Genomic DNA, 25546 nt, shown 5'->3' on the forward strand with positions numbered 1-25546 from the left:
CCTTTGAGGGGAGGGGTTGCTTCCATTAATTACATTTTACTCTCCCAACCGCTTAGTGCAGGACTCAGAAACACGGTCAGTGCTCAATTAATATTACTGATTAATAAAATAACCAAAGTTCAGTACTATTGGTTTAAATAGTTGTCTAAATCACTTCACAATGGTCCATGAGACTGGCCCCATTCCCTATCCTCTCCCCTGTCAATCAATCACTCTGTATATTTATTAGGCGCTTGCTACGGGCAGAACTCTGTACTAAGCACTTGGGAGAGTATAACAAAATTAGCAGATACATTCCCAGCCGATAGCAAGCTTCCATTCTAGAGAGGGGATACAAGCAAATCCCCTCCCCCTCCCCTAGCCTTTTGGCTACCTGGATTCAAGGTTGAAGAGATTAACTGATGAACAGAAGCAGCAGAGCCCGGGCCTGAGAGTCAGAAGGATCTGGGTTCTAATCCCACCTCTGCACTTTGTGTGCTGTGTGACCTTGGACAAGTCACTTCACTTCTCTGGGCCTCAGTTACTTTATCTGTAAAATGGGGATTGAGACCCTGAGCCCCGTGTGGGACAGGGACTGTGTCCAACTTGATATAGAACAGGGCTTGGCACACAGTAAATACCAACAAGGATTTAACAAGTACCATTATTACTATTGAAGCATAATGATAATTACTATTATTACTAGAGAAGCAGCGTGGCTCAGTGGAAAGAGCACGGGCTTTGGAGTCAGAGGTCATGGGTTCGAATCCTGACTCCGCCACATAATAATAATGATGGCATTTGTTAAGCGCTTACTATGTGCAAAGCACTGTTCTAAGCACTGGGAAGGTTCCAAGGAGATCAGGTTGTCCCACGGGGGGCTCACAGTCTTAATCCCCATTTTACAGATGAGGGAACTGAGGCACAGCGAAGTTAAGTGACTTGCCCAAAGCCACACAGCTGACAATTGGCAGAGCTGGGATTCGAACCCATGACCCCTGACTCCAAAGCCCAGGCTCTTTCCACTGAGCCATGCTGCACATGTCTGCTGTGTGACCTTGGGCAAGTCACTTAACTTCTCTGAGCCTCAGTTCCCTCATCTGGAAAATGGGGATTAAGACTGTGAGCCCCACATGGGACAATCTGATCACCTTGGAATCTCCCCAGCGCTTAGAACAGTGCTTTGCACATAGTAAGCGCTTAACAAATGCCATTATTATTATTGTTATTATTATTACTATTATCTGCTAGCATCTACCGAAGAGCTTAAAATAGTGCCTGGCACATAGTAAGAGTTTAACAAACACCACGCTTATTATTATTGTTGTTATTATCGTTATTATTATTATGAATAAAGCTAGCTAGATCCCGTTCCCTCCTGCAAGCCCCGTCCATAGAAAAGGCCCACACTTACCCAGGCGCTGCGACCCCCACTACGAAAGGCGCCAAAATTCTAACGAGACCCCGCCCCCTCCTGGTCACGTGCCCCGCCAGACCCGCTTGGATTGGCTGATGGCAACAGAGGGCGCATGAAGAGGAAGCCACGCCCCTCCCAGCCCCGCCTCTCCCTCCCCTGCCCCACTTCCGGTCTGACAATCAGGGCAGATGACGTGCAGGCGGCCATCTTTGTTAGGGGCAAAGCTATTTCCGGTTGACGATTACTTGTCATTGGTGCAGCCTGTGGTGTGTGCGGGCACTCCCCCAAGGAGAGGGGGTGAGGAATAAGTCAAAAGGAACCATTATAAAATAATAATTATTATTATGGTACTCCTTATTCATTCATTCAATCGTATTTATTGAGTGCTTACTGTGTACAGAGCACTGGACTAAGCGCTTGGGAAGTACAAGTCGGCAACATAGAGAGACGGTCCCTACCCAACGGCGGGCTCACAGTCTAGAAGGGGGAGACAGACAACAAAACAAAACATATTAACAAAATAAAATAAATAGAATACTAAATGCTCATTCAATCGTATTTATTGAGCGCTTACTGTGTGCAGAGCACTGGACTAAGCGCTTGGGAAGTACAATAATAATAATAATGATGGTATTTCTTAAGCGCTTACTATGTGCAAAGTACTGTTCTAAGCACTGGGGAGGTTACAATGTCATCAGGCTGTCCCACGGGGGGCCTCACAGTTTTTAATCCCCATTTTACTGATGAGGGAACTGAGGCCCAGAGAAGTGAAGTGACTTGCCCAAAGTCACACAGCTGACAATTGGCAGAGCTGGGATTTGAACCCATGACCTCTGATTCCCAAGCCTGGGCTCTTTTCCACTGAGCCACGCTGCTTTTCTGTAAGCGATCAACAAATACTATCATTATTATTATTACTGGTAATATCACTTGCTCTTTAATGCACTCACAGTAGAAAAGTGTGGTTCTAAGAACAAGATTTTACTTTGGTATCATTAACTCCCCCAGAATTAAAGGTTTCCCTTTCCTTGTGGATAAGGAAGTTCAGAAAGTATCCTCGAATAGGATTCTTTTTTTAATGGTATTTGTTAAATCCATATTCAATTCAATCCATACTTCATGCTGCTGCCCGGATTATCTTTGTCCAGAAACGCTCTGGACATATTACTCCCCTCCTCAAAAACCTCCAATGGCTACCGATCAATCTGCGCATCAAGCAGAAACTCCTCACCCTGGGCTTCAAGGCTCTCCATCACCTCGCCCCCTCCTACCTCACCTCCCTTCTCTCCTTCTACTGCCCAGCCCGCACCCTCCGCTCCTCCACCACTAATCTCCTCACTGTACCTCGCTCTCGCCTGTCCCGCCATCGACCCCCGGCCCACGTCATCCCCCGGGCCTGGAATGCCCTCCCTCTGCCCATCCGCCAAGCTAGCTCTCTTCCTCCCTTCAAGGCCCTGCTGAGAGCTCACCTCCTCCAGGAGGCCTTCCCAGACTGAGCCCCTTCTTTCCTCTCCCCTCGTCCCCCTCTCCATCCCCCCGTCTTACCTCCTTCCCTTCCCCACAGCACCTGTATATATGTATATATGGTTGTACATATTTATTACTCTATTTATTTATTTATTTATTTATTTTACTTGTACATTTCTATCCTACTTATTTTATTTTGTTGGTATGTTTGGTTCTGTTCTCTGTCTCCCCCTTTTAGACTGTGAGCCCACTGTTGGGTAGGGACTGTCTCTATGTGATGCCAATTTGTACTTCCCAAGCGCTTAGTACAGTGCTCTGCACATAGTAAGCGCTCAATAAATACGATTGATTGATTGATTGATTAAATGATTACCAAGTGCCAGTCACTGTACTAAGTGCTGGGGTTGACCAATACAAGCTAATGAGGTTGTTCATTCATTCCTTCAATCATACTGATTGAGTGCATACTGTTTGCACAGCACTGCACTAAACCCTTGGAAATTACAGTTCAGCAATTGAGAGAAAATCTCTGCCCACACCCAGTTTACAGTCTAAAGTGGGGGAGAGAGACATCAAAACAAGTAAACAGGCATCAATATAAATAAATAGAATTATAGATATACCCACATCAAACACAAGAAAACAGGTTGGACACGTGGGGCTCACCATCTTAATCCTCATTTTAAAGATGGAGTAACCAAGGCACAGAGAAATGAAGTGATTTACTCAAGATCACACAGCAGACAAGTGGCAGAGTCAGGATTAGAATCCAGGTCCTCTGACTCCCAGGACTGGGCTCTAGGCACTATCATCATCATCATCATCATCAATCGTATTTATTGAGTGCTTACTATGTGCAGAGCACTGTACTAAGCGCTTGGGAAGTACAAATTGGCAACATATAGAGACAGTCCCTACCCAACAGTGGGCTCACAGTCTAAAAGGGGGAGACAGAGAACAAAACCAAACATACTAATAAAATAAAATAAATAGGATAGATATGTACAAGTAAAATAAATAAATAAATAAATAGAGTAATAAATATGTACAACCATATATACATATATACAGGTGCTGTGGGGAAGGGAAGGAGGTAAGATGGGGGGGATGGAGAGGGGGACGAGGGGGAGAGGAAGGAAGGGGCTCAGTCTGGGAAGGCCTCCTGGAGGAAGTGAGCTCTCAGCAGGGCCTTGAAGGGAGGAAGAGAGCTACCTTGATGGATGGGCAGAGGGAGGGCATTCCAGGCCCGGGGGATGACGTGGGCCGGGGGTCGATGGCGGGACAGGCGAGAACGAGGTACAGTGAGGAGATTAGCGGCGGAGGAGTTGAGGGTGCGGGCTGGGCAGTAGAAGGAGAGAAGGGAGGTGAGGTAGGAGGGGGCGAGGTGATGGACAGCCTTGAAGCCCAGGGTGAGGAGTTTCTGCCTGATGCGCAGATTGATTGGTAGCCATTAGAGGTTTTTGAGGAGGGGAGTAATATGCCCAGAGCGTTTCTGGACAAAGATAATCCGGGCAGCAGCATGAAGTATGGATTGAAGTGGAGAGAGACACGAGGATGGGAGATCAGAGAGAAGGCTGGTGCAGTAGTCCAGACGGGATAGGATGGGAGCTTGAATGAGCAGGGTAGCAGTTTGGATGGAGAGGAAAGGGCGGATCTTGGCAATGTTGCGGAGCTGAGACCGGCAGGTTTTGGTGACGGCTTGGATGTGAGGGGTGAATGAGAGAGCGGAGTCGAGGATGACACCAAGGTTGCGGGCTTGTGAGACAGGAAGGATGGTAGTGCCGTCAACAGAGATGAGAAAGTCAGGGAGAGGACAATGTTTGGGAGGGAAGACAAGGAGTTCAGTCTTCGACATGTTGAGCTTTAGGTGGCGGGCAGACATCCAGATGGAGATGTCCTGAAGGCAGGAGGAGATGCGAGCCTGGAGAGAGGGGGAGAGAGTAGGGGCAGAGATGTAGATCTGGGTGTCATCAGCGTAGAGATGATAGTTGAAGCACTAGGCAAACTGCTTCTTTAATTGACTAATTTCTTAGTCAATACTAACAGACAAATTTACCAGTGTAAGCAGCAAACTGTCCCCCTCCATACACCAGGAGTTTACCCCCACCGTTTCCTTTTTTGACAAGATACTCTGTATGTACCACAGCACTTAGAGCACTGATAGGCACATAGTAAGTGCTTAACAAAATACCATTATTTTTAAATACAGGTAATTAGAACCAGAGAAAGGTAACAAAGTAGATCCAAGCACTTATTCTATCCCACTTTTATTACTATATCAGCTTCCTTGTTTACCTCCATGCCTCCCATCTCTCCCTACTCCAGTCCATACTTCACTCTGCTACCCGGATCACTGTTCTACAAAAACGATCAGTTTATTTTGCCCCACTCCTCAAGAACCTCCAGTGGTTGCCCATCTACCTCCGAATTGAACAGAAACTCTTTGCCACTGGCTTTAAAGCACTGGATCATCTTTCCCCCTCCTATCCTACAATGATTCTCCCCTCTTCAAAGCCTTATTAAAGACACATCTCCTTCAAGAGGCCTTCCCTAATTAAGTCCTGTTTTCCTTTTCTTTCTCTCCCTTTCTGCCCTGACCTGCTTATTTTATTCATCCCCCCCCCCAATACCACAGCACTTAACATATATATAAGTGATTTATTTATTTCTATTAATATCTGTCTCACCCCGTATACTGTAAGCTCCTTATGGGCAGGGAATGTGACAGTTATATTGGCATATTGTACTCCCTCAAGCGCTTAGTACAGTGCTCTGTACGCAGTAAGCGCTCAATCAATACGATTGACTGACTGACAGGAATCTAGAAGAGTACCATTTAAGGAACAGCGTTAGGGTGGGCCGAGAAAAAATAGGATTTAGTCAAAGGAAAATCTGAACGGGAAGCTGAAGTGGACGTGGGTTTAGCATCAACACGATGCTAAAGAGGAAAAACGAAGCAGGAGAGAAGCGGGCAGTAAAAGGGTCTCTAATTGTCCAATTAAAATCTAGAAGAGCACCATTTAAGGAACAGCGTTAGGGTGGGCCGAGAAAAAATAGGATTTAGGCAAAGGAAAATCTGAACGGGAAGCTGAAGTGGACTTGGGTTTAGCATCAACACGATGCTAAAGAGGAAAACCGAAGCAGGAGGGAGGCGGGTCAGTAAAGGGTCTCTAATTGTCCAATCAAAATCTAGAAGAGTAGCATTTAAGGAACAGCGTTAGGGTGGGCCGAGACAAAATAGGATTTAGGCAAAGGAAAATCTGAACGGGAAGCTGAAGTGGACTTGGGTTTAGCATCAACACGATGCTAAAGAGGAAAACCGAAGCAGGAGGGAGGCGGGGCAGTAAAGGGTCGTAAATTGTCCAATCAAAATGCAGCAGTGACGTTTTGAGTCGGGTATTGAAGGGACCAATCAGATCAGCGTTTGGGGATTTGCGGATGCTGCGACATCCAATCAAAACGGATTATGCTCTATATAAGCAAGCGGCAGGGCTAGATTTCCAGTTTTCGGTTCCGTGTGAGTAGGAGTTACTTTTCCTGTTATACAGTACTATGGCTCGCACTAAGCAAACCGCCCGTAAGTCCACTGGAGGCAAGGCGCCCCGTAAGCAGTTGGCCACCAAGGCCGCCCGCAAAAGCGCCCCGGCCACCGGCGGCGTGAAGAAGCCTCACCGCTACCGGCCCGGCACCGTGGCGCTGCGGGAGATCCGGCGCTACCAGAAGTCCACTGAGCTGCTGATCCGCAAACTGCCCTTCCAGCGGCTGGTGCGGGAGATCGCTCAGGACTTCAAGACGGACCTGCGCTTCCAGAGCTCGGCCGTCATGGCCCTGCAAGAGGCGAGCGAGGCCTACCTGGTGGGGCTGTTCGAGGACACCAACCTGTGCGCCATCCACGCCAAGAGGGTCACCATCATGCCCAAGGACATCCAGCTGGCCCGCCGCATCCGTGGCGAGAGGGCTTAAATGCTCATTCCACTACAAGGGAAACGAATCCACAAAACACAAAGGCTCTTTTCAGAGCCGCCCATAACTTCACTGAGGAGTTGTAACAGTGGCTTACAGAGGTGTCCAAAATTTATCCTTAGCTTAGAATATATATTAAAAGTACTATAGTATATTATAATGCCATCATAAGTACTTCTAATGCAAACCAATTAGGTCAGCAGTGCTATCGTTCGTATTCTGGGGCTTAGTGCGATACAGGACCTCGGTTGCCTTACCAAAATGTAAAGGACATATTGAGGGGCACGATTAAAGATTTCTGCTCTCTAAGCACCCCTCCCGTCGCTAGGCCTCGGCCTCAAGTCACCCTGCTAAGAAGTTTTCCCCCTTTCCTCAGTGAGGTCTGACATTCTGTACCAAAGTGAGCGTTGGGTTTTGGTTTTAAATGCTAGGGTTTTTTGCGTCATATCCCCTGAATCTAAGAACCCTACTGTCATGTGCTTAGGTCATAGATGCGCCGTTTGGAATAGTTAATAACTGGGTTGGCACAATAACGGTAGCAAATTAAACTTAGAGAAAGGCTTAGGCAGTAATTGTCCGGCTAAATTACTATTACTCAGGGTTTTGCACCCTCACTTGGCCTTTTCAACTTAACAAGGGCTCTGTTTTTAAATGATGTCCTGAAATCTCCAAATCCATGTGAAAATGGAACGATTTTTTAATGATATTAAGCGCTTGCTTTTTATATGCTAGGCACTATTTTAAGCGCCGGAGTAGATACCACCTAATTAGACTGGCCATACCCCAACTCACAGTCTTTATCCCCCTTTTTAGATGAGGGAATTGAGGCACAGAAGTGAAGCTACTTGCCCAAGGTCACAGCAGACACGTGGCGGATCTGGAATTAGAACTCAGGTCTTCTCTCAGGCTCTTTCCACCAGGGGTTTTACTAATCACAACTGCCGACCGGGTGAGAATCAGCTCGGTCCGAACGGGGAGCAGGAACACCAAAAGGGCACTTTTTCTTAAGAAACGGCATGGAACATTTCCCCCGCACCCGCAAAATTCTCCATTTTCTTTCTCCGTCTCTTCCTGCTTCTCGCCAACAAAGAAAGGAGGCGGGGAAACCAGTTTCCCGCCCGCGACCTTTCAGTTCTCAAAGAGGTCCGACTCTCCTTCATATAAGATTGTGAGTTGGGGGGAAGGTATTTTTATAGCCTGTAGATCTCATTTTTGTGGAAATGTCTGGTCGTGGCAAAGGGGGTAAAGGCCTTGGCAAGGGTGGTGCTAAGAGGCACAGGAAGGTTCTGCGTGATAACATCCAGGGCATCACTAAGCCCGCTATTCGTCGTCTTGCCCGTCGTGGCGGGGTTAAGCGGATCTCTGGACTAATCTACGAGGAAACTCGCGGGGTGCTTAAGGTTTTCCTGGAGAACGTAATTCGGGACGCCGTCACCTACACGGAACACGCCAAGAGGAAGACAGTTACCGCCATGGATGTCGTGTACGCTCTCAAACGGCAGGGCCGTACTCTTTACGGCTTTGGCGGTTAAAGACTTTAGCCTTTTTAAAAAAAACTCAAAGGCCCTTTTCAGGGCCACCCACTGTGTCACACAAAGAGCTTAATTGGCACATTTTTTGATATGGACGATTTTTAAATGCAACGAGTGCGGTTTTTATTTTGGTAAGGAAACGCCAAGCGAGCTATAGGTAAGTGAAGAAACCGAGTAATGTGCTATGGAACTATATAAGCAAGTGGGATAATAGGATGAGGGAAGGGCCCTCTGAATTGAGTCACCACCGGTAGGAGCCAGGGCAATAAATACTTCAGTGCCAGCTTGGTTGTAGTGGGAGTTGGGATGAGCCACAGTAGCAAGTGTGATACTGTCCATGCCCACACAATCATTGTTGTATTACGCGCTTAGGTGCTAGGCACTACACTAAGCGCTGGGGTGAATACAGGGAAATCAGGTTGGACACAATCCCTGTCCCACATGGGACTCAGTCTCAATCATGAGGGTCCAGATAAGTGAAGTAACTTGCCCAGGATCACACAGCAGACAAGTGGCGGAGGTGGGATTAGAACCCATGACCTGACTCCAAGGCCTGTGCTCTATCCATTATGCCATGTATAAGTGTCACTTATAAGTCCCAATAGGAGCGCACAATCATCCCCATTTTGTAAGGGAGCACAAACCTGAAGCACAGCGTTTACTTTTCCAAAAATCACAATCCCTGGCTCTCTCCACTAGGCTACGATGCTTAAGTTAACGAGCGGAGACTCTCAACATGCAAGGCTGAAATTCTACCTCGGTAATAGGACCAGCTCGGAAAGACACCCTAAAGCAAATGCCAAGATTTACTTTATATTTAAGAGAAAGACCCGAGTGGCCAAGGAAACGCAAGCAGCATTTTAAACCTGGACCAAGCAAATGACTATAGCTCATTTTATGAAATCTGTGGGTGGCTCTGAAAAGAGCCTTTTGTTTCAGGGTGTGAGAAGCCTCACAGTCGGTTTACTTGGAGCTGGTGTACTTGGTGACGGCCTTGGTGCCCTCGGACACGGCGTGCTTGGCCAGCTCCCCGGGCAGCAGCAGGCGCACGGCCGTCTGGATCTCCCGGGACGTGATGGTGGAGCGCTTGTTGTAGTGCGCCAGGCGGGAAGCCTCGCCGGCGATGCGCTCGAAGATGTCGTTGACGAACGAGTTCATGATGCCCATGGCCTTGGACGAGATGCCCGTGTCGGGGTGGACCTGCTTTAGCACCTTGTACACGTAGATGGAATAGCTCTCTTTACGGCTCCGCTTGCGCTTCTTCCCATCTTTCTTCTGTGCTTTGGTCACCGCTTTTTTGGAGCCTTTCTTGGGCGCCGGAGCGGACTTCGCTGGTTCAGGCATTTTGATAGCACAACGATCACCCTCCTTATCGCAAGAGAGTAAGAGCAAACCGGCGTGTCCTTATTACTTAAAGGATCGTTATGCAAATTAGGGTTTTACTAAGCGAATATCTCATTGGAGGATACTTATCTCTCAATGCAAATGAGCGGATGCTAAACTCTGCATCCTATTGGGTAATTTGCCATGCTTTTCTGACCAATGAACGGTTTAAATTTGGCTCCCGGCACATGTATTAAGCGCTAACTATGTGCGAAGCACTGTTCTAAGCGCTGGGGAGGCTACAAGGTGATCAGGTTGTCCCACGGGGGCTCGCAGTCTTAATCCCCATTTTACAGATGAGGTCACTGAGGCCCAGAGAAGTTAAGTGACGTGTCACACAGCTGACAATGGTGGAGTGGAATTTGAACCCATGACCTCTGATTCCAAAGCCCGTGCTCTTTCCACTGGGCCACTCTACTTCTCACACGTACTGCTAGTACGCCCACTGGGCTCACACTTGTTTATTGCTTAGGGACTGTATTTAATAATAATGATAATAATGATGGCATTTGTTAAGCGCTTACTATGTGCAAAGCACTGTTCCCCTTTTAGACTGTGAGCCCACCGTTGGGTAGGGACTGTCTCTATATGTTGCCAACTTGTACTTCCCAAGCGCTTAGTACAGTGCTCTGCACACAGTAAGCGCTCAATAAACATGATTGATTGATTGTATTCGCTGCAATTTGTCTTCAAAATGTCTGGCCTTGGAAAGCTAGAAGGTAAATTCCGCACTAAGGCTAAATCTCTCTCGTCTCGGGCCGGGCTGCAGTTCCCGGTGGGCCGAGTGCACTGTCTGCTCTGCAAGGGCAACTACACCGAGTGGTCGGGGCCGGCGCATCCTTCTACCTGGCCGCCGTGCTCGAGTACCTGACGGCCGAGATCCTGGAGCTGGCGGGCAACGCGGCCCGCGACAAGAAGACCCACATCATCCCTCCCCACCTGCAGCTGGCCATCCGCAATGAGGAGGAGCTCAACAAGCTGCTGGGCAAGGTGACCATCGCCCAGGGTGGCGTCCAGCCCAACATCCAGGCTGTACTGCTGCCCAAGAAGATTGAGAGGCACCACAAAGTCAAGGGCAAATAAGGCTCCAGAAACTCCAAAAGTACTAAAACCAAGTCCCAAAGTCCAAGTCCAAATTCCAAAAGTCCAAGTCCTAAAGTCCAAAAGTACTAAAACTAAAAATCCAGAAACCAAAGTACTACTACCACTGAGGTAAAAAGCAATCAATTCCTTGAAGAGCATGAAGCAAAACAAATAGCAACTTTGTCAGAGAATGTGGGTGGCTCTGAAAAGAGCCTTTGGTTTCATGTTGGTGGCAAATAAGGGAGTTTCTGGAGCTCTTAGTTCCACATGAGCTCTTAGCTATCGTATTTAGTGAGTGCTTACTGTGTGTAGAGTACACACTGTATTAAGTGCTTGGAAATACAATTCAGGAAACAGAGACAGTCCCTACCCAACAACGAGCTCATAGTCTAGAAGAGTGAGATAGACAACAAAACAAAACAAGTAGACAAGTATCAATGCCATCAAAATAGATAAATGGAATTATAGATAAATATACATCATTAGTAAAATAACTAAATACGTACAAATATACACAAGTGCTGAGGGGATGGGGTAGGGCAGAGGGAGGGAGTGGGGGCGATGGGGAGGAGCAGAGGAAAAGGAGGGGGCTCAGTCTGGGCAGGCCTTCTGGAGGAGGTGAGCTCTTAGGGTTTGAAGGGAGGAAGAGAGCTAGTTTGGGGGATGCATGGAGGGAGGGCAACGTACATGGTAATGGCACATAGTAAATGCAAATGATTGATCGCAAGGGGCTCATAGTCTAATCTCAGTTTTACATATAACTTCTCCATGCCTTAATGACATTAACTAAGTTGCCCAAGATAATAATAACAGTGATTCCAGTTACAATTATGGATCTGAAAACTACCCGAAGATAGTATAGAAAGAACATTGAGTCTTTTTAAATGTGGGGTTGGAAAAGGCTTTTGCAAACATGAACTAAGCAAAAGACAAATGAATTTTAGAGGAAATTAAGCCAAAGTGGTCTTCGGAAGGCCAAATGACTCGACTTAGATGAGCGTATTTTGGACACATAATAAGGAGGACTAATTCTCTGGAGAAGACACTAATGCTAGGAAAAGTGCAGGGAAAATGTGTAAGAGGCAGACAAGCAGCTAGATGGATAGAGACCATAAAAACCATTAGAAAGGTTGTGGATTATGGCAGAGAACAGAAAGTTCTGAGAAACTATATCCATGTCGCTATTAATCGGAAACGACTCAATAGCACTTAATAATATGTGCCAAGCACTGTACTAAGTACTGGATCACACAGCAGACAAATGGTTAAACTAGGATTAAAATCCAGGTCATTCAATATGAAGGCCTCTGCTTTTTCCCTTAGGCCCTGCTACTTTTCTAGGTCTTTTGATGCCTGCTTTACAATTTGCCTCGATACTGGCACTTAGTTAACACTTGCTTACTTGAGAGCAAAGGCCTAGTAAGAGTAAAGTCATTTGTATTTTTTGAGAACTTACTGTGTGCGGAGCACTGTACTAAGTGCTTGGGAGAGTACAATATAATAATAATAATTGTGGTATCTAAGTGCTTACTATGTGCTAGGCACTGAATTAAGCACTGGACTTCTAGACTGTGACTCCTTTGTTGGGTAGGGGTTGTCTCTATTTGTTGCTGAATTGTACTTTCCAAGCGCTTAGTACAGTGCTGTGCACACAGGAAGTGCTCAATAAATATGATTGAATGAATGAGTGGATACTAGCAAAATTGGTTGGACATAGTCACTGTACTACATAGGGCTCACAGTCCCTACGGGAAGCAGCATGGTTTAGTGGCAAAAGCACGGGTTTGGGAGTCAGAGGTCATGGGTTCTAATCCTACTACTTAGCTGTGTAACTTTGGTCAAGTCACTTAACTTCTTTGTGCCTCACTTACCTCATCTGTAAAATGGGGATTAAGACTGTGAGCCCCTCATGGGACAACCTGAGAACCTTTTATCTGCTCCAGTGCTTAGAACAGTGCTTGGCACCTTGTAACTGCTTAACAAATACGATCATTATTATTATAATCCCTATTTTACAGATGAAGTAACTGAGACATAGAGAAGTTGTGACTTGCCCAGACAGGAAGTAATATCAACAATAATAATAATAGTAGCAAGAGTGGTATTTGTTAAGCACTTACTTTGTACCAGGAAATACATTACAGGGAGAACAATAAGTGTTATTAATTGTGTTTGCATTTTAGTGGGAAGAGAAAGGTAATAAAATAGTCTAGATAGGAAGATAAAAAAGATCTGCACATGAGTTTGTGTTTAATAGGATAGAAAACATCTGAGAAGCACTGTGACCTAGTAAAAAGCATGGACTGGGGATCGGAGGACCTGGGTTCTAATTCTGACTCTGCCACATGTCAGTTGTATGACTTGGGGCAAATCACTTCACTTCTGTGTGCCTCAGTTACCTCATCTTTAAAATGGTTAATAAATACCTGTTTATCCTCCTACTTAGATTCTGAGTCCAATGGGGGACAGGGACAGTGCCTAACCCGATTAATTGATTAACTTGTTATCTACCCCTGTACCTAGAACAGTGTCTGGCACATCAATCAATCAATCAATCAATCATATTTATTGAGCACTTACTGTGTGCAGAGCACTGTACTAAGTGCTTGGGAAGTACAAGCACATAGTAGGTCATTAATAAGTACCACAACAAATTGTGACGTAAGTACTAGCAGTCATGACAATATAGGAGAGTAATAATGATAATGGCATTTGTTTAGCACTTACTGTTTTCCAGGCACCATACTAAGCTCTGAGGTGGATACAAGCAAATCGGGTTGGACACAGTCCCTGTCCCACGTGGGGCTCACAGTCTTAATACCCATTTTACAGATGAGGAAACTGAGGTCCAAAGAAGTGAATTGACTTGCCCAAGGTCACCCAGCAGACAAGTGGCAGAGAAGGGATTAGAACTCATGACCTAACTTCCCGGCCCGTGCTCTACCCACTATGTCGTGCTGCTTCTCCTAGAAATCAATGCAAAAAATCAGCAAATAAAGCCTCTACCATTTCCAGTTCCAGATATTGAGATACCTATAAAGTCAGATCTACTTTATGGGGAGACTGAATTTATTTGTGGATTTAGACTCTCTGTCTCTCTGTTATCACCCCCTGTTTATATGTTATCTCTCAAAGGGGAGTTCAAGCTATAATCAATCAATCAGTGGTATTTATTGAGTGTTTACTGTGCTCAGAGCACTGTATTAAGCACTTTGGAGAGTACACTGTAACATAGTTGGTATAGTTGCATGACCCAATTATGCTCCATGCTTCAAAGCCCAGAGGCCTTCCCTAACTAAGCCCCCTTTTCTTTTTCTTCCATTCCCTTCTGTCACCTTGACTTGCTCCCTTTATTCATCCCCCTACCCAGCGCCATAGCACTTCTGCACATATCTGTATTTTATTTACTTATATAATAATGATGTTGTTTGTTAAGTGCTCACCATGTGCCAGGCATTGTACAAAGCACTGAGGCACTGTATATTAATGCCCATTTCCCCCTCTAATCAATCAATCAATCATATTTATTGAGCGCTTACTGTGTGTAGAGCACACAGTGCACTGTAAGCCCATTGTGGGCAGGGAATGTGTCTGTTTATTGTTATATTGTACTCCCTCAAGTGCCTAGTGCAGTGCTCTGCACACAGTAAGCACTCAATAAATATGATTGAATGATCTTTTGACTGGCAAGCTGCCCCACTGTCATAGTGGACTACTTCACTGTCAAGTTCCCCCTCTCTTCTCCAGCTATATGTCCCTTCCCAGTCTTTTCTTTTTCTAAAGGTATTTGTTAAGTGCTTTCTAAATGTCATGCACTGTACTAAGTGGTGGGGTAGATACAAGTTAATCAAGTTGGACACAATCCATGACTCACTAGGGCTCACAGTCTTACACCACATTTTACAGATGACATAATTAAGGCACAGAGAAGTTAAGTGACTTGTCCAAGGTCACACAGCACGTAGGTGCCTGAGTGGGGATTAGAGCTCAGATTCTTCAGACTCCCAGATCTGAACTTTAATAATAATAATAATGATGGCATGTATTAAGTGCTTACTGTGGTAGATATTAATAAATAATTATGGTATTTGTTAATTCATTCATTCAATCATATTTATTGAGCGCTTACTGTGTGCAGAGCACTGTACTAAGCACTTGGGAAGTACAAGTTCGCAACATATAGAGACGGTCCCTACCCAACAGCGGGCTCACAGTCTAGAACGGGGAGACAGACAACAAAACAAAACATATTAACAAAATAAAATAAATAGAATAAATATGTCCAAGGAAAATAAATAAATAGAGTAATAAATATGTACAAACATATATACATATATACAGGTGCTGTAGGGAGGGGAAGGAGGTAAGGTGGGGGGATGGGGAGGGGGAAGGAGGGGGTTCAATTTGGGAAGGCCTACTGTTAAGTGCTCACTATGTGCCGAGCACTGTTCTAAGCGCTGGGGTAGATATAAGGTAATCAGGTTGCCCTATGTTGGGCTCACAGTCTTAATCCCGATGTTACAGATGAGGCAACAGAGGCACAGAGTAGTTAAGTGACTTGCCCAAAGTCACACAGCTGATAAGTGGTGGAGCCGGGAATAGGATCCATGACCTCTGACTCCCAAGCCCATGCTCTTTCCACTAAACCATGCTGCTATCAAGAGCTGAAAGGGAAGTAGAGTGGCTTGATGGATAAAGCATGGGCCTGGGAACCAGGAGGACCTGGGTTCTAATCCTGGCTCTGCCACATGTTGGAATTATTAATATTATCACAATATATGTTAAGTGCTTACTATGTGCCAGGCACTGTACTAAGCTCTGGGGTGGAAACAAGCAAATTGAGTTGGGCACAGTCCCTGTCCCATGTGGGGCTCACAGTCTCAATCCCCAATATACAGATGAGGGAACTGAGGCACAGAGAAGTGTAAGCTTGTTGTGGGCAGGGAATGTTGTATTGTACTCTCCCAAGAGTTTAGAACAGTGCTCTGCACACAGTACATGCTCAGTTAATATGTTGGAATGAAGTAAATGAAAACTATTCGACCTACGTCATGAGCAATTTTTTTAATCTTTTCAATGGTATTTAATCATTATGGTACTTGTTAAGCACTTACTAAGTGCGAGGCACTTTACTAAGTGCTGGGGTGGACACAAACAAATTGGATTGGACACATTCTGTCCCACATGGGATTCACAGTCTCAATCCGCATTTCACAGATGAGGTAACCGAAGCTCAGAGAATGGTATTGACTAGCCCAAGGTCACACAGCATACTCGTGGTGGAGTCAGGATTAGAACCCATGACCTTCTGACCCCCAGGCCTGTGATCCAGGCATTACACAGTGCTAGCACTTGCTAATGTTACAGACACTGTACTAAGTGCTGGGGTAGATACAAACTAGCTCTCTTCCTCCCTTCAAAGCCCTATGAAGAACTCACCTCCTCTAGGAGGCCTTCCCAGAGTGAGCCCCCTTTTTCCTTTTCTCCTCCCCATCACCCCTCTACCCTAGCCCCTTCCCCTCCCCACAGCGCTTGTATATATTTGTACAGATTTATTACCCTATTTTACTTGTACATATTTACTACTCTATTTTGTTAATGATGTGCAGGTAGCTATAATTCTATTTATTCTGACAGTTTTAACACCTGTTTACATGTTTTGTTTTGTTGTCTGTTTCCCCCTTCTAGACTGTGAGCCCGTTGTTGGGTAGGGACCGTCTCTATATGTTGCCGACTTGTACTTCCCTAGTGCTTAGTACAGTGCTCTGCACACAGTAAGTGCTCAATAAATACGATTGAAAGAATGAATGAAAGAGAACCAGGTTGGATACAATCCATGTTCCACATAGGTTTCACAGTCTTTGTCCCATTTTATAGATAAGAGAACTGAGGCACAGAGAATTGAAATGACTTGCCCAAGTCCACACAGCAGACAAGTGGTGGAACTGGAAATAGAACCCATGTCCTTCTGGCTCCCATGTCTGTGTTCTTTCCTCTGGTCCATGCTACTTCTGAAGACAAGTTAAGACTTTACTATTTCAAAGTATTCTCATTATTATGTGGATTGTTAAAATCATCTGTGTTTTAATCCAAATGTAGAGAATCCTGCAAATGCCCCTGGCAAAAATGCTTTTTAGCCCATCATCTACCATTCCTTTCATTTCTCTACAAAAACTCCTTCCATCTCTTCCTTCCTCACTGGCTTTCAGATCTTCTCATCTTAGCCATAATAATAATAATAATAATAATAATAATAATAATAATAATAGTTGTATTTGTTGAGCGCTTACTTTGTACAAAGCACTGGAGTGGATACAAGCAAATAGTGTTAGACAGAATCACTGTCCCATATGGGGCTCAAAGTCTCAATCCTCATTTTCCAGATGAGGTAACTGAAACACAGAGAAATGAAGGGACTTGCCCAGGGTCACACACCAAACAAGTGGCAGAGCTGGGATTAAAACCCCAGTGTCTGGTACATAGTAAGTGCTTAACATATGGTATTATCATTATTAATATGATTATCATTAAGTACAGCACCCTGTAAGCTAAAGAAGTCAATTTATTCATTTGATGACCGTGATGGTGTTGGTGATTTTGTGATAGTAATGTTATTGGTTTAAGTGAGTAATTTTGAGCTTTACAATAAAATTTCACCTAAAACCTTTTCTCAACCCCCAGAATGTATATTTAAGCCCCCCCACCCCCACCCACCCCCATCACCTCCTCTCACTTTGCTCCTAATAAGTATGTATTTTGTGTCTGAGGGAGAGACAGAACCTCCCAGCCCCCGACTTTCTGGTCATAGAAATCCTGAATTTATTCCAAAGATCCAGACGCATAATTCCCAAACACTGTGAAGCCTCCTCAGGAACCCAGGCCCAAGGAGACTCCCCCCACCCAGTGACCTCCTTTTCCCGAAACTCAACATGTTTAAGCAATACGGGTGCGTTCAGCTCCACAACCAAAGGAACCGAGGAGCCTGTGTTACTTCCCTCACGGAGACCCGAGTTTACCCCCACAGTCCCGGGAGCAGAAGCTATTTTTCAGGACGAGCAAGAGGCCAAAGACCTAGAGAATCACCCACCCAGGATCAGGAAGCCGCACCTATATAGATTCATTAAAAATTTAGAAAGAAAGACGAAAGTTTTGTGCTTGGCGCCTGGATATTGCCGTTCACTGAGGGCATTCTTGAGGGTTCTAGAGTCGAAGATGTTCCTTTTTTTATTCTAAATCAAACCGATCGAGGCCTTAGAGCCTCCTGCTCCATTTACGAGGGAAATTGAGTGAGATGGTATCGGGAAATATGAAATGCTTCACCTTTTTTGGACGGGAACAAACACAACTCGGGAATCTGAGGGAGAGTTTCTGGCCGTCAGCCAAGCGGGTTGGACAGCGCACCAATCACAGCGCAGCACCGCCCTATAAATATGACCCACAGCCCACGCGGGTTCATTCATATAACTTATTGTTACTTTGGTTTTTTCTCTATTTTTTTTGGAGTGACTTTTTCTAGCATGTCAGAGACAGCTCCCGCCGCACCCGCCGTCCCGGCCCCCGCCGAGAAGACCCCGACCAAGAAGAAGGCGAAGAAGCCTGCGGGCAGAGCGCAGCGCAAGGCTGCGGGGCCCTCGGTGTCCGAGCTGATCACCCAGGCCTTGTCGGTGTCTAAGGAGCGCAATGGGGTGTCTTTGGCCGCCCTGAAAAAAGCTCTGGCCGCCGCCGGCTACGACGTGGAGAAGAACAACAGCCGCATCAAGCTGGGGCTCAAGAGCCTGGTCGCCAAAGGCACCCTGGTGCAGACAAAAGGCACCGGCGCCTCGGGCTCTTTCAAGATCAACAAGAAAGCGGCCGGTTCCGATGGCAAGGCCAAACCCAAGGTTAAGAAACCCGTAGCCGCCGCCAAGCCCAAGAAAGCGGCCGGGGCCGCCAAGAAGCCCAAGAAACCTGCGGCCTCCGGGGCCAAAAAGAGCGTGAAAAGGACGCCCAAGAAGGCCAAGAAGCCTGCAGCCGCGGCGGCCGGTGCCAAGAAACCGGCTAAGACCCCGAAGAAAGCCAAAACTGTTAAACCCAAGAAAGCAGCCAAGAGCCCAGCCAAGCCTAAGGCGGCAAAGTCGAAAGCGGCCAAGCCCAAGGCTGCGAAACCCAAAGTGACCAAGCCCAAAAAGGCGGCGTCGGCCAAGAAGAAGTAAGGCTTATCCCGTTGCCTTTCTCTTGAACCCCAACGGCTCTTTTCAGAGCCACCCACAGATCTCAGGAATAGCTGATAACACTCGACATTTCATCACTGGTATTGATGATGATGGCATTTGTTAATACAAGGTGATTAAGTTGTCCCACGTGGGGCTCCCAGGCAATCCCCATTTTACAGATGAGGTAACTGAGGCTCAGAGAAGTTAAGTGACTTGCCCAAGGTCACACAGCAGACATGTGGCAGAGCCGGGATTCGAACCCCTGACCTCTGACTCCAAAGCCCGGGCTCTTTCCACTGAGCCAAACTGCTTCTCTGGTATTGAGCGCTTAACTGCAGCACACTGTACTAAGCGCTTGGGAGGGAGGCCCCAGGGTACTGGCTGGGTAGATCTGGACGCTTAGAGAAGCTCAGTATGCAGAATACTAATGAAGGGCTTTGGAGACTGCAACACCAACTGTCACGTTCCCTTTCCCACAAGGAGCTACATGAAGTCGAGCGCCAATAATTAAGCGCCTACGTACTAGCACTGCACTAAACGCTAGGGTGGATATAAACAAAGCACCATGTGGGGCTGTCACAATCCCCACTTAACTCAAGTGACGACTTCTGACTCCCAAACCCACACTTTACCACACCACGCTGCTTCAAACTGTCAGAAGGGCTTCGCTTAATAGTGGAACGCCCATAAATAGCGCGGGGCTTAGAGCACGGATCCCCAACAGCAGCCATGCCTTCCTCTCCTCACCCACTCAAACATTTCCAGGGTACCCGGAAAATTCCCTGCTGTGAACGCATTCTCAATGCGACAGCCCTTCAGAGAATGTGAGTGGCTCTTAAAAGAGCCTTTGGATGGTGTGATCAAAACGGAATTTTAAGCTGAATTAAGCTCGCTCTCCGCGGATGCGGCGGGCCAGCTGGATGTCCTTGGGCATGATGGTGACCCTCTTGGCGTGGATGGCGCACAGGTTGGTGTCCTCGAACAGCCCCACCAGGTAGGCCTCGCTCGCCTCTTGCAGGGCCATGACGGCCGAGCTCTGGAAGCGCAGGTCCGTCTTGAAGTCCTGGGCGATCTCCCGCACCAGTCGCTGGAAGGGCAGTTTGCGGATCAGCAGCTCGGTGGATTTCTGGTAGCGGCGGATCTCCCGCAGCGCCACGGTGCCGGGCCGGTAGCGGTGAGGCTTCTTCACACCTCCCGTTGCCGGGGCGCTCTTGCGGGCGGCCTTGGTGGCCAGCTGCTTGCGGGGCGCCTTGCCACCGGTTGATTTGCGAGCGGTCTGCTTGGTGCGAGCCATCACTGAACAGTAAATTTCACCGCGAATAAAACCAACACTGTAAAGCTGCTGCTACTGCTGGCTGCTTATATAGACCAGAGTCCGACTTGATTGGTTAAAGGAGCTTCCGTCTGTTCCTTGCTCTATTCAGATTGGTTTCCACCTCAAAACTAAGGCTTCATTGTAGTGTTTGAGTAGGTCGAGAATCGTCCCCTCACTTCATCGCTCTCTCCTCCCTCCCACCACTTGGCTATAAATTGATATTTCCGTAAATTCTCCTCCTCGAAACCCGAGATACACAATTGAGCGGCGAAAGTATGGATGAAACAGTAATGAGAATAATAATTGTGGTATATGTTAAGCATTTACTATGTGCCAAGCACTCTAGTACTGGGGTGAATACAAATGTGGAAGAAAAACTTCACGACCTCTGCATTGCGTATAAAAGCGGTATGTCAGAGATGAGGTTATTAATACTAGAGCTTCTTCCAGGACTATTATATATGTACACTGTATATATGTACACACCTGTACATATGTATATATGTTTGTACATATTTATTACTCTATTTATTTTACTTGTACATATTTATTCTATTTATCTTATTTTGCTAATATGTTTTGTTTTGTTGTCTGTCTCCCCATTCTACCTTCTAGACTGTGAGCCTGCTGTTGGGTAGGGATCGTCTCTATATGTTGCCAACTTGTACTTCTCAAGCACTTAGTACAGTGCTCTGCGCACAGTAAGTGCTCAATAAATACGATTGAATGAATGAATGAATAGTAGGGAGAGACAGTTGAGGGGTAGAGATTCCCCTGGTAGTCAAGGCCAGCTCGGTTCTAATTAAAACAGAGCTTCCAGCATCTAATTTAATCGAAGTACAATACGGGATAAATACATCAGGATGGGCAGCAATTCTGCTTATGGGGTGGTTTTCTACCTTGTTCTCAAGGTGATTAAACGTACTCAACCCCACTAAAGGAGTAGCTTCATCTTGTTTTCAGCTACTCCTACAGAAACAAAGTGAATATTGTTGTGAACTGGATTGCCTTGTTAACCAGAGGCAGGCCTGCAGCTGAAACTTCAGAAAGAAGGGGTTAATGCAGGACCTTGACCATTATGCTTCTACACAAGCAACCAGGTGGGACAAAGTCCCCATCTCAATCCCCGTTTTACAGATGAGGTAACTGAGGCATAGGGAAGTGAAGTGATTTGTCCAAGGTCACACAGCAGATATGTGGCAGAGGCAGGATTAGAACCCATGACCTGACGACTCCCAGGCCTGTGCTCTGTCCACTAAGCAATGCTGCTTCTTTAATGTGACTCATTTGCCTCTTTCCCTGGCACTAAAAATTTGGTTCATTTCAGGTTTTCATAAACACTCAACTTTTTCCCTTTCCCCGACTCTCTCCGGTTCGGGACCTTATCTGCTTTAGACAACTTGAAAAGCAAGTGCACCCAAATTTCTTTTGCACTCAGAACTTCTGAAGGGCAAATTATCTAAAAATGGACATGAATGGGGTTCTGCTTCCCAGTCTACTTTTTATTCAAAAAACAGAATCTCCTTACCCTCGATTTCCAAGCATCAAATCAGCTCTTCCCTTCGGAATGTACTTCGCAGTTCTCCTGATACACACCCAGCACACTTCACTCCTCCAACTTAGATCTTGTCTCTCTAACCACTGACTCTTAAGTAACCCTTGTCCACCCTTTGGCCTGGAACTCCCTCTCCTTTCATTTTTGACCATCCAACCACCTGTTTATCTTCAAAACTTTCCTAAAAATCGCCTAAAAGCAGTGTGGCCTAGTGGAAAGAGTAGGACCTGGGAGTCAGGGGATCCTGTTTCCAAATCTAACTTTGCCACCTGTTGGCTGTGTGACCTTGAGCAAGACAGTTAACTTCTCTGTGCCTCAGTTACCTATAAAATCGGGCTTTAATTCTACTCAGCCCCAGTGGGCCAGGGAGTGTATCCAAACCAATTACCTTTACCCCAGCGATTATAACAGTGCTTAGTAAGCAGACGAGTACCATAGTTATTACCTCCTCTGACAGGCCTTCAATGGCTAAGGCTTCATTTCCTTTACTTACCATACAGGTCTGGGTCCATTGCTCTTAAACACTATGCCACCCATAACACATATACACAGCATGGCTCCATGGAAAGAGGCCAGGCTTTGAGATCATGGGTTCAAATCCCAGCTCTGCCAACTGTCAGCTGTGTGACTTTGGGCAAGTCACTTAACTTCTCTGTGCCTGCTACCTCACCTGTAAAAGGGGGATTAAGACTGTGAGACCCCATGGGACAACCTGATCACCTTGTAACCTCCCCAGCACTTAGAACAGTGCTTTGCACATAGTAAGTGCTTAATAAATGTCATTATTATTTTCTTATACTGTGCCACTATTCATTTCAGTGTTTCCCCATTTAGACTGTAAATTTCTTGGACAAGGAATGTATCACACAACTGTATTCTAACCTCTTAAGTTCATTACATTTTAAACACTTAGTACAATTAATTAAGCAACATAAAAGCTGTGACAATATTACCCCCCCCCCCCCAATTTCACACACTGCTGTACAGCTCTTTTTTGAGGATGTGGGTGGCTCTTAAAAGAGCCTTTGGTTTCAAACCGGGATTAGAAAAATCCCGAAATGCTGCTTAGACCTTATTTGCCCTTGGCTTTGTGGTGGCTCTCAGTCTTCTTGGGCAGCAGCACGGCCTGGATGTTGGGCAGGACGCCGCCCTGGGCGATAGTCACCTTGCCCAGCAGCTTGTTGAGCTCCTCGTCGTTGCGGATGGCCAGCTGCAAGTGGCGGGGGATGATGCGGGTCTTCTTGTTGTCGCGGGCCGCGTTGCCCGCCAGTTCCAGGATCTCGGCCGTCAGGTACTCGAGCACGGCGGCCAGGTAGACGGGGGCGCCGGCCCCGATCCGCTCGGCGTAGTTACCCTTGCGGAGCAGACGGTGCACGCGGCCCACCGGGAACTGCAGACCGGCTCGGGACGAGCGGGACTTGGCTTTAGCGCGGGCCTTTCCTGCTTGCTTACCGCGGCCGGACATGACTACACAAGTTTAAGGCAAAAAACACCACTGGAACAGTAGAGGAAAATAAGCTCCCCTCCGCTGCTGTGCTCTTTTATACCTTGTACCAGGCTTCCGAGAGAGGCATTTGATTGGTCCACCAGTCCTTAAGATATATCCAATGGAAACTAGGGATTTGAATCCCTATATTTGCATGATTCAGGACCTATCAAATAGAACTGTAGGGAAAACAGTATCCAATGGGAACTAGAGATTTGAATCCCCATATTTGCATGATTTAGGACCTATCAAATGGAAGTGTAGTGAAAACAGTATTTGCATTGCCCTCCTATAAGTATGGTTGGAGAGAGCAAATGACTGGTATTGTTCTGTAGGATAATGATAATAATAATAATAATAATAGCATTTGTTAATTGCTTATTATGTGCAAAGCACTGTTCTAAGTGCTGGGGAGGATACAAGGTGATCAGGTTGTCCCATGTGGGGCTCACAGTCTTAATCCCCACTTTACGGATGAGGTAACTGAGGGCCAGAGAAGTTAAGTGACTTGCCCAAAGTCACACAGTTGACAATTGTCAGAGCCGGGATTTGAACCCATGACCTCTGACTCCAAATCCCGTGCTCTTTCCACTGAGCTATGCTGCTTTTGGCGATAGTGATTGTGTAAAATGCTTGAGCCAGCAAAATCCGCTCCAGCCCCCCAAAACCAAAAACCTTATTTGCATGCAGCTGCAGTAAGTTCAGCTTCTGATAAAGAAATAATCATTCTTTGAGCTACCGTGAGAGCAGAGGAACCATGCCTGAGCCTGCCAAGTCCTCTCCAGCCCCCAAAAAGGGCTCCAAGAAGGCAGTGACCAATGGGTAGAAGAAGGATGGCAAGAAGCTCAAGCGGAGCCACAAGGAGAGCTACTCCATCTACATGTACAAGGTGTTGAAGCAAGTCCACCCCGACACGGGCATCTCATCCAAGGCCATGGGCATCATGAACTCGTTCATCAATGACGTCTTCGAGCGCATCGCCATCGAGGCTTTCCGCCTGGGGAACTACAACAAGCGCTCCACCATCACATCCCGGGAGATCCAGACAGCTGTGTGCCTGCTGCTGCCCAGGGAGCTGGCCAAGCACGCTGTGTCCAAGGGCACCAAGTCTGTCACCAAGTACACCAGCTCCAAGTAAACCAAATGAGGCCTTCCACATTCTGAACCCAAAGGCTCTTTCCAGAGCCACCCATATTTCCTCAAAAGAGCTATAATGACTTTAATTTCTTTTTCGAGATAGAATTGTACTTCACTGAACACTTAAAGAATGTACAACCTACTAGACTAAAATTTGGGGAGAGTGCCATAGAGTTATGGACTCCAATTCCTTTTCAGGGAGTTTCAAATTGTAGAACTGCCCTAAATTATAAGCTCCGTGATACTGCATAGCCTGAAATAACAGACTTTTTTCGGGGAGAGATGGTCCTGCCCTTGTTCTTATTTCAGTGCTTTGCTCTTGGGCCTGATGCAGTTATTAATTTGCTTCCCCCATATTCTTGCTTGTTCTCCGTACTCTACATGTTTTCTCTACATGTAATTTGCTTTAGTATCTGAATCACCCACTAAATTCAAAGTTCCTTGAGGGCCAGGGTTATTCTTTCATTCAATCGTATTTATTGAGAACTTAGTCTGCACAGAGTAATGTACTAAGTGCTTAGAAAGTACAGATCAGCAACAGAGACAATCCCTGCCCACAATGGGCTTACAGTCTAGAAGGGGGGAGATGGACATCAAAACAAGTAAACAGGCATCAATATAAATAAATAGAATTATAGATATCAGTAAATAGGTATTAATTATAAATAAAGAGAATTATAGTTACGTACAAGAAGCATGGCTCAGTGGAAAGAGCACAGGCTTGGGAGCCAGAGGTGATAGGTCCTAATCCCGGCTCTGACAGTTGTCAGCTGTGTGACCTTGGGCAAGTCACTTGACTTCTCTGAGCCTCAGTTCCCTCATCTGTAAAATGGGGATTAAGACTGTGAGCCCCACATGGGACAACCTGATCACCTTGTATCCCCCCTCCAGAGCTTAGAACAGTGCTTGGCACACAGTAAGCACTTAACAAATGCCATCATTATTATTATCATTATTATTACTATTATTATTATTACAAACATACACAAGTACTGTGGAGCAGGAAGGTGGGTAGAGCAAAGGGAGGGAGTCAGGGT

At 46.2% G+C, this 25546-nt stretch overlaps 5 protein-coding genes and 2 pseudogenes across 5 annotated transcripts; 4 read left to right on the plus strand and 3 right to left on the minus strand.

Moving 5' to 3' along the window:
* The first annotated feature begins 6415 nt into the window (after positions 1–6415).
* Positions 6416–8368, plus strand: LOC119946893 (histone H3-like). Its single transcript, XM_038768371.1, has 2 exons — positions 6416–6746; positions 8030–8368. Exons 1-2 carry the CDS (start codon positions 6416–6418, stop codon positions 8356–8358), a joined length of 660 nt encoding a protein of 219 aa, XP_038624299.1. The 3' UTR covers positions 8359–8368.
* An 826-nt stretch (positions 8369–9194) lies between these two features.
* LOC119946919 (histone H2B type 2-E) lies at positions 9195–9720 on the minus strand. Its single transcript, XM_038768400.1, has one exon. It carries the CDS (start codon positions 9700–9702, stop codon positions 9322–9324), a length of 381 nt encoding a protein of 126 aa, XP_038624328.1. The 5' UTR covers positions 9703–9720; the 3' UTR covers positions 9195–9321.
* A 715-nt stretch (positions 9721–10435) lies between these two features.
* Positions 10436–10824, plus strand: LOC119946912 (annotated as a pseudogene).
* Positions 10825–18341: 7517 nt separating this feature from the next.
* Positions 18342–19016, plus strand: LOC119946883 (histone H1.4-like). Its single transcript, XM_038768362.1, has one exon. The coding sequence runs from the start codon at positions 18342–18344 to the stop codon at positions 19014–19016; it is 675 nt and encodes a 224-aa protein (XP_038624290.1).
* Positions 19017–19899: 883 nt separating this feature from the next.
* On the minus strand, positions 19900–20310 carry LOC119946895 (histone H3). The gene has a single exon (XM_038768374.1). The coding sequence runs from the start codon at positions 20308–20310 to the stop codon at positions 19900–19902; it is 411 nt and encodes a 136-aa protein (XP_038624302.1).
* A 2648-nt stretch (positions 20311–22958) lies between these two features.
* On the minus strand, positions 22959–23351 carry LOC119946901 (histone H2A type 1-like). The gene has a single exon (XM_038768380.1). It carries the CDS (start codon positions 23349–23351, stop codon positions 22959–22961), a length of 393 nt encoding a protein of 130 aa, XP_038624308.1.
* A 778-nt stretch (positions 23352–24129) lies between these two features.
* On the plus strand, positions 24130–24510 carry LOC119946927 (annotated as a pseudogene).
* The last annotated feature ends 1036 nt before the right edge of the window (positions 24511–25546 follow it).

Source organism: Tachyglossus aculeatus, chromosome Y4 (assembly GCF_015852505.1).
Source record: "Tachyglossus aculeatus isolate mTacAcu1 chromosome Y4, mTacAcu1.pri, whole genome shotgun sequence".
Taxonomy (NCBI): domain Eukaryota; kingdom Metazoa; phylum Chordata; class Mammalia; order Monotremata; family Tachyglossidae; genus Tachyglossus; species Tachyglossus aculeatus.

Coding starts and splice junctions, on each gene's coding strand:
- LOC119946893 (XM_038768371.1), top strand. CDS start 6,416: ATGGCTCGCACTAAGCAAACCGCCCGTAAGTCCACTGGAGGCAAGGCG. Junction 6,747..8,029: donor GTTCGAGGACACCAACCTGT/GCGCCATCCACG, acceptor TATAGCCTGTAG/ATCTCATTTTTGTGGAAATG.
- LOC119946919 (XM_038768400.1), bottom strand. CDS start 9,702: ATGCCTGAACCAGCGAAGTCCGCTCCGGCGCCCAAGAAAGGCTCCAAA.
- LOC119946883 (XM_038768362.1), top strand. CDS start 18,342: ATGTCAGAGACAGCTCCCGCCGCACCCGCCGTCCCGGCCCCCGCCGAG.
- LOC119946895 (XM_038768374.1), bottom strand. CDS start 20,310: ATGGCTCGCACCAAGCAGACCGCTCGCAAATCAACCGGTGGCAAGGCG.
- LOC119946901 (XM_038768380.1), bottom strand. CDS start 23,351: ATGTCCGGCCGCGGTAAGCAAGCAGGAAAGGCCCGCGCTAAAGCCAAG.